Source organism: Lepisma saccharinum, chromosome 2 (genome assembly GCF_977018435.1).
Source record: "Lepisma saccharinum chromosome 2, izLepSacc3.1, whole genome shotgun sequence".
In the NCBI taxonomy this organism is placed as follows: domain Eukaryota; kingdom Metazoa; phylum Arthropoda; class Insecta; order Zygentoma; family Lepismatidae; genus Lepisma; species Lepisma saccharinum.
The window spans coordinates 13,402,402-13,415,620 of NC_139230.1; the positions used below are offsets into that span (position 1 = coordinate 13,402,402).

Genomic DNA, 13,219 nt, shown 5'->3' on the forward strand with positions numbered 1-13,219 from the left:
GTCGGGGTTTGGTTATACTGGATCCTGGGGTGTCCCTGGAATGAAGGGTTGGGGTAGCCCTACGGCCTCTCTGTCTTCTGGTGTGACAAAAATAAACAAGAAACAGTTGATCTGAGAACAGCAAAGAAGAAAAAATTATGGGCTTGCCAACAAGGAAAGAAAATAAGAAATAGTACTAATAACAACAAAATAAAGGTGTGCAGCACAAAAGGTTTGAAAATGTCAAAAATGATCAAAATATGAAAGTATATATGTACACTGTATTTACTTGTGTAGAGTTACGGACACTTCTGGGTTATAACAATTCCATTAACTTTCAATGGAATCGTTACAACCCAGAAGTGTCCATGACTGTACCCTATACACCCTTAAAAGAAAGTAAGAAAAAAGAAAAAAGAAACTATAATTGTGGTAGATCATGAAGGTGCAAGACTTACATGGGTAACAAGCTCCTAACCAGACATAAATAACATTTGTCTTGCATAGGCAAGCAACCCATTATGATGAGAAATGAGAAAAATCATTTAAAGAATGTTCAGATTTCATTAAGCCACAATTAAGGACACTTCAATAAAATGTACTCAATTCTGCCTTGTAATGCTTAAACATGCAAAAAATTTATTGTATCAATTGATCATTACAGTTGAAACTATGATGTATCACTATTACTTCCCCTGCATCATAAGGAAGTGACTGATAACCAAAAAGCTAAAACACTTTAAAATTATAAGCTTTGTTCAACTATGCTGTATCAATAATGCAAAAGTTTTATCTAAAAATTTCTGATACTTTTTCTTTTTTGTTCCTTGGATATGTATTATTTTTATTTCTGCTAAAAGTAGATTTTTATCATGATTTGAGGAAAATAGCCTGAAAAAACTCACTATGACTTGTATTACATTCATTATTTTTAGCATTATAAGCTCTCCTTTACAAGTTTTCCAAAAAAAAATGACAATAGTAGAACCTCAAGTATTTAAAGCAATAATTTACAACATTTTCTGAAGAAAAAAAAACTTTTTGACTCGGTTTTTTGGTGTTTTTCAAGGTGTTTTTTTCTGAAAAAACCTGCATGGGGGAAAACTGGGCTGGGACAGCACTGGTTTAAAGTAGGTGCCTCCTCCGGGTATCGAACCTGGTACCCTTTGATTATAAGGTGACAACACAACCATTGCGCCATCGCCTTTTCATGAATTGCTGTGTGTCAGATAGATTATTCTGCAAATAACATTAATAAAGTATAGAGATTGAGAGATTTCGGTTTGTTTTCACTGCAGCTTTATTATTTTCCTTACTCAATTAAAATAAAAGCTAAACTGTGAAAACATGGTACAGGGCATTTATAAATACGTATGGATTCAAAGATGTTTGGATTAACAAAAGCTGAAATTTTTCACGTCTACGGAGAAAAGTTCACGCATAATTCACATATAATTCCTGGAGCCAATAATTCATGCATAAATCCTGGAATTCAAGGAATTCCTCGTGAGTAGCCACCCTGTCAGCAGCATCTTTATTTTACAATTATAGATGCCATTGCCAAAATGAAGAGTCTGTGTACTTGAACGATGGTAAAATGTTTGAGTTTGGCTCTTATATTGTCCAACAAGGCCTTGATGTCACACCAAGATCCAGATTTGAACTGATAACCTTGAATTGTTGTTGGAAAGTAGTTCAGCATGACTGTTTGACAACCAAAGTATTATCTCTCTTTGGCTGAGGAACTTTGGGAGCAACTTCGATCTCCCTTTCTATTGCATGGTTGCTGCTGGTGATTTATTGTAAAAAACACTTTTTGGAAGAATTCTATTTATACACATGCTTGGGGGTGAATGGGAATTTACTGTTTGCAAATGTAAATGTGTTTCTTTATCAATCCAACAAATGCCTTGCCCAATTTCATCTATCCAACTGTATGTGTTTGCACTTGCTGCAAAGCATATGATTGATTTTGGAATAAATTATTGGTGTATTGTATTTACACGTCATCTACCACTCGGGGTTCCCAGCAGGATCTGACACTGATAGATAATATGTTTCTATTGCTGCCCCTCCCTTCCCACCTCTCACTAAAACATTATCCTCTACAACTCTAGCAGGATAATTGAAAACATGTGGTCTTCAGGTGAGGGATCTCCCTCTCCCATGAGCTCGCAAGGTGGGAAAACGTTCTCAAACTGTAGCACACCAGTCCCCACATGGAAGATGCATTAACATAGATTTCCTTTTTGGTCTCTTTCTCAGCTTAACAATATGGATTTGGAGCAGGAAGGGGCTTTTCTTTTTCTCCTCCCTAGCTAAAGGCACAGGCAGAAAATATCTATCAAATAAAATACTTGCATATGTGCATAACGACATGTATAAACACGTCAAATGTCAAGAAATTAAGTACTGGTTGAAAAGCAGCTACAAGCTACTTGTTTACAGATAATACGAGGGAAAGTCAATATATAAGTCGCAAAATGAAATAGCTTTGAATTGCTGCAGATCAGCAATTCTCGTAACATCGAGTAGCTGAGGGACCAAACACTTTAAACTTTCTCTTCTGATAATACAGGTCTATGGACCTGATTGTTGATTATAACATAAATTAGATTATCACTTATTTTCTCTCTCCCATGGAATAAATTATCCATGGTTACGCTAATTAAGGGCATGGTCTTCGTACCATCAAAGAAGTTAAATTGTCTTAGCAATTTTCATTTTATTGCAATTCATATTTTTACTTATATACTATATATTCATCTTTATATTTCTTCTAATTCTATGTTGTTATTTTGTATATATTATTTTTAATGGTGTTCTTTGTATGTTTTTCTACTGTCTTAAAGAGTAAGGAAGGAAGGGAAAATGGAACTGGAAGAAGAAAGAAGAAGAAGCGATTAACCCACCTTCTAAGGGTTACAAGTTTAGCAATTCTCCTAACATCAAGAAGCTAAGGGTCTAAGGACCTTATACATCATAACTACTTTTTTTATGGAAACAGGTCCACAGACCTAAACAGTGTCTGTTACACAACCTGAACAACACTCAGATTATATTCCACTCATACAATTCTTTATTTTATTAGACACCACTTATCTAAGATTATAATATTAAATTATATTTTCACTATATTCTTTAATAGTCATATTATATTATTCTTATACATGTATTTTTCATATATTATTTATGTTGTATTTCTTATTGTTAAAACATGAAAACAAGATAGGAACCCATAGTACACAGACCTTGGTTTTAATCTTCAGGAACTAAGGTAGCTTAATCTTGATCTTTCCAATGTTCCTTTTCCCAACCCCACTGTAGTAAAACCATAATCCTAGAGGGGCACAACTGCTCCCAGCGATTAATAGGCAAAAAGGAAATGCCATCTACGGCAACTAAGCTGGGAGAGAGGGTTACATTGTGAGCAAGGAGAGAGGTGGCTGGATGACCTCGTCCCCTGTGCCCCCCCCCCCCTTTTAGTGGCTCACATACGGTCCCTAGGTTGGGAACGACTGGAACATCCAGCCTACAGCCCAGATTTGGCACCATCCGACTTTTGTCTCTTCGGCCCACTGAAGAATCACCTGGGTGGTCACAGTTTCTAGGATATGGAGGAGATCCATCGGGAGGTTACCAGCTGGCTACAACACCAACCACAAACCTCCCTCGATGCCAGCTTTGAGGGACTTGTAAAATGCTGGAACACATGCCTAAATGTTCACGGAGATTACGTTGAAAAATAAGCCACATTTCATCACGTAACTATTTCAACTTTTCTTTCTATTCCATTTTGCGACTTATGACTTACTCTCGTATATTGTTCAAATTACAATAAAGCTTCAAAAAACAATCACATTTGTGATTTGATACATAATGTGTTAAGTTAGGCCAAAATTGACAAATTTGGAGCTAAAAACAGCTGAAATTTGCAATTCAATTGTGTTGCGATGTTTCACAGCTGCAAAGGTATCCCTTCATATCTACAATATCGAGACCATGCTGACAGTCCAAGTCCTGGCTCACTGTGAGCAATATTTTCGAAGATATTTTCCTTTTCTAACATGGGTCATAACAATGTCCTGATGACAGTGGTGGTACTAGTGGTATTAAAACAATATGTGACTTACCCAAAGGAATTCATCCTAAATCATCCTTCGTCACAAGATCTGCTCCAAACTGGATAAGAACACCGGCTGCTTCCAAGCACAAATTCCCAGCTGTTATGTGCAGTGCAGTGCCATTGTCATATTCATGGCAAGAATTATTTATATCCACTCCTGACAGAAAATTAAAAAATCTTGTGATATCCAGAAATTTAACATTGCATCAGCTGCTTATGAAATAGTTGTGAGGTATAAAATTAAAAAACACAATCCAAACACCAAAGTTAACAATAGAGGCACACAACGTAAAACTAGTTGTGGACAAATTTCATGCAAAAGCTCCTAATATTTGTATAGCTGCATTTAAAATTTGTACATGCTTTTAGCTTATTTAATACTTCAACCAAAAACAAAAACAAAAAACATGCTGGACCATTAATCATTGGATGACAACATGTTTTTCTTTGATAAATAATTACAAATTCTTTAGCCACAGGCTTGTGAAAAAATATATCCATGGCTTAGACAAAGAAAATGCAAAAGGATATTTATACGTTTTGACAATAAAAAAAATAAATACTATTTCAGAGTATGCCACCATATGAACACCATAAGTGATGTTTTAGACTGAGTATCAAACTGGCATTCATAACAGTCAACAATATTTGCAAATGTTTGTAATGTAGTGTTAACCATTCACCATGTCTGAACATTCATCTCAAGCTCCAAAAATATATACAATATATATAAATCGTATAGTACATAAATACACACATGTCCATTTTCAACAGCAATTATTTATTTATTTATTTGAGAAATCCTGAATACAGAGAGAATCCATTTTATATCAGGATATCAACAGCAAGAGAAATAGAAATTAACAAATGAGAAGCACATATGTAACAAGAATAATACAATAAAAATAATAAAAATTAAACAATAATAATAAAACAATAACAAGGGTATAAAAAATATTAATTACTCTTCAGCTGCTTGATGCATGCATTTCTGAAAGCCTGCTTAGATAGATGGAAGCCTGGAGGATCAACTAGTGTATTGTATCTTGTTTGTAGCCTATAGAGCAATGACCTTTGTTCTAGGGATAGCCTTGAGGTTTTTGTATAAAAGAAGTTGTTGCATTTGCTGTTGGTACGTGGGATCCGGATGTGAAGATGTGGCAAGAGTTCGTTAGTGAAAAGTTGTCCATTCATGATTTTGAAAAGAAATGTTAGATCTGAAACTTGACGGCGAAGGGAAGGATCGTGAATTTGAAGAGTGGATAGAATTTCATGTTTGGAAAAGTTTGCAAGGGCTGGGCATCTATGTTTGACTATTCTGATAAAGAAATTTACCACTTTGTTTGTTCTCTTTATATTGCTATCACAGGCCATTGACCAAATACAGGAACCATATTCAAGAATAGGTACGACGCACGATGTAAAGTAGGTTTTGAGGGCAGAAACATGTGTGATATCTGTGAATCTGTAAATTAGCCCAAGGGTTTTCATGGCTCTCGAAGTTATGTAATCTATGTGGTGGCTGAAAGTGAGTTTGCTGTCGAAAATGACTCCAAGATCTTTGTGCTGTTGTACGAACGGGATGATTTTGTTGCATAATCTATAGGATGGTGCTGTAAAATTGGATTTGAGGGTAAACCTCATAAAAACAGATTTCTCGGGATTTATTTTTAGATTCCAGTCTTGGCACCAGCGTTCAATGTGTGTGAGATTGTCTTGCATGGAACAAGTGTCTTCAACTGAAGCGATGTTTCTAAATAACTTACAGTCATCAGCATACAATAAAATTGAGCATTCTGGAGAAATATATTCATGAATATCGTCCATGAAAAGAGTGAAACACAGGGGCCCTAGAGAACTTCCTTGAGGCACACCGGAAACTACAGGGAGCCATGACGAAGAGCAACCAGATATGATAACCTTTTGCTTTCTATTGTGCAAGTAAGATGATAGTAATTTAAGAAGAGGTCCGTGAATGTTGAATCTGTTTGAAAGTTTATGGATGAGTTTTGTATGAGGGACAGAGTCAAACGCTTTAGAAAAATCTAAGTAAACGACATCCATGTCTTGCTTGGCACTCAGGCAGTTAACCGCGTTGGTGAACAAACAAGCAAGGTTTGTGTCACATGAAGCATGAGGAAGAAAACCGTGTTGAGTGGGAGAGAGGAACGGAGTAGCATGCGCAAGGATACGATTGGAAATTATTTTTTCGGCTAGTAGTGCAAGTGCAGGAAGTAAGGAAATTGGACGATAAGAAGTAACGTGAGTTTTGTTTCCGTGTTTGAGTATAGGAACCATATTTGCTTGCTTCCATGCAAGAGGAAATACACCCTCGGAAAAACATTTGTTAAAGATTATGCTGATTGGTTTGGATAGAATATGGGCTAATCGTTGTAGAAATATGCCAGGGATATCATTAGGAGCGTTAGCTTTAGAACATGAAAGAGATTTTAATAATTCGTGGACTTCATTGCAGTTAGTTGAGATTTGAGAGAGTGTGTAAGGAGTGATGGGCTTGACTTCAGGCAGTGCGATATCGATATTATTTGTAAAGTTGCTGTGAAAATACGAGTTAAAAAGTGATGTGCGCTCCTTCTTTGTAGCAGACTTACCATTCCAGGAGACTTGAACGGGAATACGGTCGTGTTGTCGGCGTGAGTTAATTAGCGTCCAGAACATTTTGGGGTTTTTAGCAGCACTTTCCGTCACAGTTTGAATGTAATATTTATAGTATCTTTGCATTAAGTTTTTGCTATGTTTTCTTAATTGAGTAAAAGTGTTCCGTGTATGAACGTTTGGGACTTGTTTCCACAGGATCCATGCATTATAAATATATAATCATTACTAATCATCTAATGTGGTGCCACTTAAAATGTGGAGCTTTTTCTAATCCATCCTCAATGCAAATATTTCATTCAAATTGCAAAAGTTGCACATTATCATCATAATAATACACCTTAATAAAATAAAAATACTAATATTGCCATCTGTAATTAAATGTCAAACTAAACAATGATTTATTGCATTGCAAAATTGCTGCATTCATTTTATCACTTTTCTGATTAATGAACTTATTTAATGTACAATGACATATCAGAAATCAACAAATTATAACTTGTATATCATTTGGAGCTGTGGATATATTGTATAATTGAATTATGCCCCACTGGGTATGAATCAATATCAAGATATTTCAGGCCAACTTTAACACTGATTTGTCCATGCAGGTATGTGATACAGGTTAAAATTTTAGGCCACTCACATGAACCACCATGCTCTCTACATACCATAGTTACTATGATAGCAAGTGGTCAATATCATATCATATCATTACCAACAGTTATATCCAGGTGCTACGAATCATGGAAGTGGCATCTAACTACCACATGGGAGACCGAGAGTGGGTGATCTCAGACACGCATTTTCCGTTGGAGAGCTCTCAGCGACAAATGACACGGAGGGTTCAGACTCAAGTGGCAAGCGGCATAACCATAAACTGCACACACACAGAAACAGGCACTTTCCCTTCCAGCCTGCTGAAATAAAGCATTCACTGCACATGCGCCATCAACAGATCAAGGTGATACGATGAAAGCCATTGAGAAAATAGACCAGTCCAAGTGACAAACAACAGGTGTAGCTTGTGTCACTACAGTATGAAAGGTCACATTTATTTCTCAGGGTTTCTTTTCAAGTGACACATATCATTTGTCGCTTCTGTCTAAATGCTCCCCAAATATCCCTGCACAAGAGGCTCTGGGTCCAGTCACTCTCAACCAGTCTGATCCTTATCTAATCACTTTCACTATGACAGAGATAGAGAATATGTGGAGCCTTGCCACCACATTTTAATGTCTTCATAGCACAGTGCAATGTATGGAGAAGAGCTTTAAATCTTTGAATGAAGATGGTCTATTTTACAAATATCATAAGCCTTGTGTTATATTTAGAAACCTTTCAAATATACTCAAAAGAACCTCCCTAATTTTATAGTTCATGAGTATAAATAGGTACCATTATGCCAAACTTTGGATTGCACAGATAAAAAGGGGGATAAAAATAGGTATAATACATTCTCCTAGGCTACACTTCAAGAATTCTTCATGTGAATAATCGCACATCTCTAGCTGTTATAATTCATGAGATACTGAATATGATATCAGTTGATGACAGTAATGGAGGAAAGAAAAATTACTTCGAATTGTACATTTTTTGACATTTTTTGGATTTCTTATCCCCATAGCACTTACAGTTGTTGTGATCTCATCTACAGAATCCCTGCTCTAGAGGTACAAGAGATAACCAGACTATTAGAAGTTTGTCTAAAACACAATTACTTTCAGTTTGAGGATAAATTCTACAATCAATCCGAGGGCCTTGCGATGGGCAATCTGCTATCAGCTCCTTTAGCCAACATCGTTATGCACCTGGCTGAAAAAGAGATACTCCACAATCCAGAACTACAATACATCCGATATGGAAGGTACGTGGACAACACAATAGTTGTATAAAAAAAGACAGAAGAACTCAACCTTCTAGTGAACAAACTACAGAAGGTCGTTCGGGATCTATGAGGACAATGTTGGAAGGGTGATAAGTTCATGAAAACCCATGTCGCCACCAACAATCATGCTCAATTGGAAAACCAGCATTCCGCGCTATAGCCCGACAATGTAATTTCCATTGCAACAGACTTTTCCGAAGAGTTATCATGTCCAACTTTTCCAACTCCTCCTGACAGGCTTTCCAGAGGCCATTGAGAGTGCATGGATGTCTATCCTAAGGCCCGTTTTAGGAGTCCAAATGCACAGAAGTCCATGGGTGACCCATCTGGCATCTTGACCGGAATGTCGCTGTAAGGAATTGCACAGATGTCAGTTTCCACCTCCATTCGCTGTAAGAACAGACGAGTCGAACGGGAGGTATGGCTGGATGCTTTATCTTGGTGCACCCAGACCTGGTTTTTGGCCTCCCATACAGTGCCGGGATATCTATGTTATAAATGGGTGCTAAAACCTCATCCTGATAGTACGTGGAGTTCACCTTCACATTATTAGCTACACAGCGAATTGCTAGCTTGCCATTATAACAGTATCCAGCGATGATCATGAAACCCCGTGGAAAACTTTCCTGGAATTCTCGATACAATGTTTGATAATTGTTTTTGTCGCGAGGGCGGTAGTAAATTGCGCGGGGTTTGTGACAGTCACTAAGGTACACATATGCTTCGTCTAATGTCACCACATTTTTCCATCTCTCCCCTGCAAGGTATCTCATAGAGCTTTCTAGCGTTCGTGCGACGTTCCACAATGTGACGAGGCAACAGCTTGTGAACTCGCCACTTATGCCGCATTTCTAGTTGCAGGTCCTTCTTGATTATGGTGTTCACTGTTGACACAGACATTCCCAACTTACGTGCGATACTCCTTTGGGGGGCAGGGTTACCACCTGACACAAGGGCCTTCACTTTTCTCACTATGTCCGGTGTACGACTCGTAGCTGCTTGCGGATTTGCCTGTTTCTTCCCCTGTGGAATTAGGCCCAGTCAGCCTTTGCCTTTTTAGTTCAATACCGCACCGATCCCGTTCTTCGAGATCACAAAACCACACTTCTTGCACATTCCTTTGATTGGTGAATAGCTATATTTAGCATCGGAAAGGGCTGTTATGTAGCCCTCCCAGTATGGTCCAATTTTCTTCGGCATCATTGTAGGTAAATGGCACAACACTCTGCACACGCATTCTCGGTACTGACGTGACTCACCATGCACCGTTTGGATGGACTGACGTTGATAACAGCGCCGCCAGCGGCTTTCAAAATCGTCACCAGAGATCCCGAACAACCGTCTGTAAATAGCTTCCACCCCAGGCTCAACTTCATTGTAGAACAAGAAAAACATGGTAAAATCAACTTCCTGGACATCACCATCAGCCGTGCAATTAAAAAATTCACAACCACTCTCTATAGAAAACCGGATGCAGGCAACCAGTATATACATGCTCTCTCTAGTCACCCCCTCAAGCAAAAAGCAAAATTGTGGCTGAACTTTTATCAAAGAGCCTACTCCTACTGTTGAAGAGAAGAGGATCTACGATAGGAGATAGATAGCCACAATCACTGAAATAGCCCTGAAACATGGTTACACTGAAGCACAACTTTTCACTTGGTGCAGTAGAGCGGAAATACAGGTCAGACACCCTAACCAATCACATTCAACACATCCGCAAACAACCCAACCACAATCAACCTCCAGCAGGCAATATAAATGGTTTGCCTTCCCCTACCATCCCACCACTTCCAACCGCATATCCAAAGACCTTCTCCTATATGGCATCAAAGTAGCACACAAACCCAATTCCAAAATAGCTGATAAATTGAACAAACACAAACGGTACTTCCTCTCCCACATTGATAACCCAGGTGTATACGATACAGAGTGTGAATGCAAGGCACATTACATCGGCATGTCCATCAGATCAGTCAATGAAAGAATCCAACAGCACCTAGCAGATGCGAAAAAAGCCCAACCCTCTACTGGTCTTGCTAAACATATGAAATACAATAGCCATAAAAATCAAAATATTCAAGTCAAACACGCTGCCCACATGCTCGTGGACACCAAAAACCAAGGAAACGCATGCCATAATGCACTTCCCGCACGAGCTAAACATCGATAGTGGGCAAGCGCACCACACTTGGATTCCACTACTACAACAGTTATCGCCCGGAAATAGCAGACGACACAGACTGAGATGCACAGTTAACAACAGTGCACCTAGCGGCAGCCAGAGAACTACAAACAAAATACGCATGCCAAGCAACAGTACAGCAAGTTCCAACGAGGATGGTGGCAGTGGCCACTGAAATTAATCGAAAAAGAAAACACAGCTTCTTGGATAAAAGTGAGTACTAGTTTCTCCGTATTTATAGAGATCTGTATCAGGATAGAGAAAAAAACAAAATAAGAAACTTCAATTTTCATATCAAATGTGTTAATTCCTCTAATTACAAAATCACATACACATACATGTACATATGGCATCTACAGTCCTTTGAATCAGTCTCCCAAAGAATCGAACACACGCTGCCAACGATATGGAAGGCACCAAATACCCTCAGCCTCACCATGAGAGAATCTTCTGATCTCATGTCTCATTACTGTGGCAATCCCATATCCCATGCAATGGCTCCTTCAATTTTGGTATGAGGTCGATATCACAAGGAGAAAGGTCCAGCGAATAGGATGGATGCAGGTGCTATTCATGCTGAGTCACATTCATCCTGCACGACTGTTAAAACACGCACTGACTTCCCACTTCCCTAAGTTCAATGTCTTGGCAGCCAATTCCAACTAGTGGTGTCACAATACACTGCATGTGATGGGGTCTCCACTGTATATTTTAAAATTTCTTGCCTGACCTGTATTATCATGACAAAAAATTGTTGCCATGACTTTTGCTGTAACCCTTGTATAAATTTGAATATTTTCCAACCTCAGGAGGCTCTTCCACTATGACAAATTTTCAAGTGAATCAAATATGTGAGGGTGAAATGTGCCTCTTGATTGGTTGATTTCACCTCGAATAACTCATTATTTAAAAATGAGAAATAAGCATAATTTTTAAACAGCATATGTTATAATGAAATGTTTTAAAAGCCAAGGCTACAAATATAAGTCATACCTTAATTTTTAATTCTTTTTTGTAGCTAATCAGTGGTGATTTATTTGGTGGAGCCTACGCCACCTAGAATAATCCTCCAAGGCAACCTTTTAGACATGCTACCCTGAAGACGGAGGCAGATGCAGCCTCCGAAACGTTGGTAAATCTCTTTCAAATAACAGTGGTTAAAAGTCCAAAAAAACTAGAATGAACTTAATTTTTAACATTTGAAATTTGGGATAAAAAGTGTAGCTTATTTTTTGGTCAATATGGTATAACTATGAGAGCAAGTAATGCTAATAAAAAAGTATTCCATATATGGGAGAAATTATGATCAAGTGGGATTTATCACCAAACTACACACATACAAAAGTTCCATACAACAAGATGTATTGATGAAACACACGTGAAAAAGGAAAGGAGAGGCACCAGAAGCATGGATGGAATCATTTATTCTTGGTACTCATTATAGATTGATTGATTTGGTTTACTTTACTTAGCTTTTTTGCCATTTTTTGCTAATTGCGAATATGGGGATGAGTTATGATATGATGAAATTGATTAATGAACATGCACATACAACCATGCCCAGGCCAGGATTCGAACCTAACACCCCTGGAGTCATAGCGCTATGTGCTAACCACTCTGCCACACAGGCCAGCAGCTCCTAAGTATCAATTTGAATGGCAGAATTAACCCCTTCCTTGCAGCGTAATTGAACAAAAGTGCTTTAAAAAAAATTATCAATATATAGATGCAACTGCAAATTTATTTATCATTGAAAATGATAACTATAAAAAGACTTGCCACATAATGAAGCTAAGCAAAGCAATCTATAAGGAGAGACTGTCAGAAATTGTAAAACACAAGGAAACACTAATTACAAAAAACAGAAAAATAAATATTCAGGAACCGACAAAGCATTAACAATGGATTGTTTGCCCATGTAGACTAATAAAAGCACAAAAAAGAGGTGTCTATAAAAATGACTTGCCACGATATAACTGTCAACTTTGAAATGCCACCTATATATAGATGCTCAGCCAAAAATGACCACTTTTCGAGTGCCTATATATAGATTCACTGCAGGTAATGGGCTAAGCTATTTATTTTCTCAGAATTAAATACATTAACTGTGAAATTAATTACATTCTGTAAACAAGGTGCTCCTCTTGACCAAATTGGTCTGCTCCAATGAGCATAAAATCCTCTGATGTTATTTCTTGTTTTCCATTCACATATACAATTAATCAGAACAATGAATTTCTTAAAATACAAGATGCAAGAGGTGGTTTACGCCTGTGAAAGTTCCTTTGAAAGAGGTCAGTGTACACCTTTGTACATGATTTCTGGACAATCCATTCTGTTCAGTACTGTAATATAATTAAAATTTAAAAATTATGTTAGTGTTGCTCGCTAGATGGCAGGGGGTCTGCCACATGAAGCACGTGTC

General features: G+C 37.8%; 1 protein-coding gene across 1 annotated transcript in view; it reads right to left on the bottom strand.

Moving 5' to 3' along the window:
• Window positions 1-4,118: 4,118 nt before the first annotated feature.
• LOC145984365 (CAP-Gly domain-containing linker protein 3-like) overlaps window positions 4,119-13,219 on the bottom strand; it is a 30,478-nt gene continuing 21,377 nt past the window's right edge. Inside the window, exon 3 of the mRNA XM_083118024.1 lies at window positions 4,119-4,262. Coding sequence (XP_082974150.1) covers window positions 4,251-4,262 — 12 coding nt within the window. The 3' untranslated portion in view covers window positions 4,119-4,250. The remainder of the gene's footprint in view (window positions 4,263-13,219) is intronic.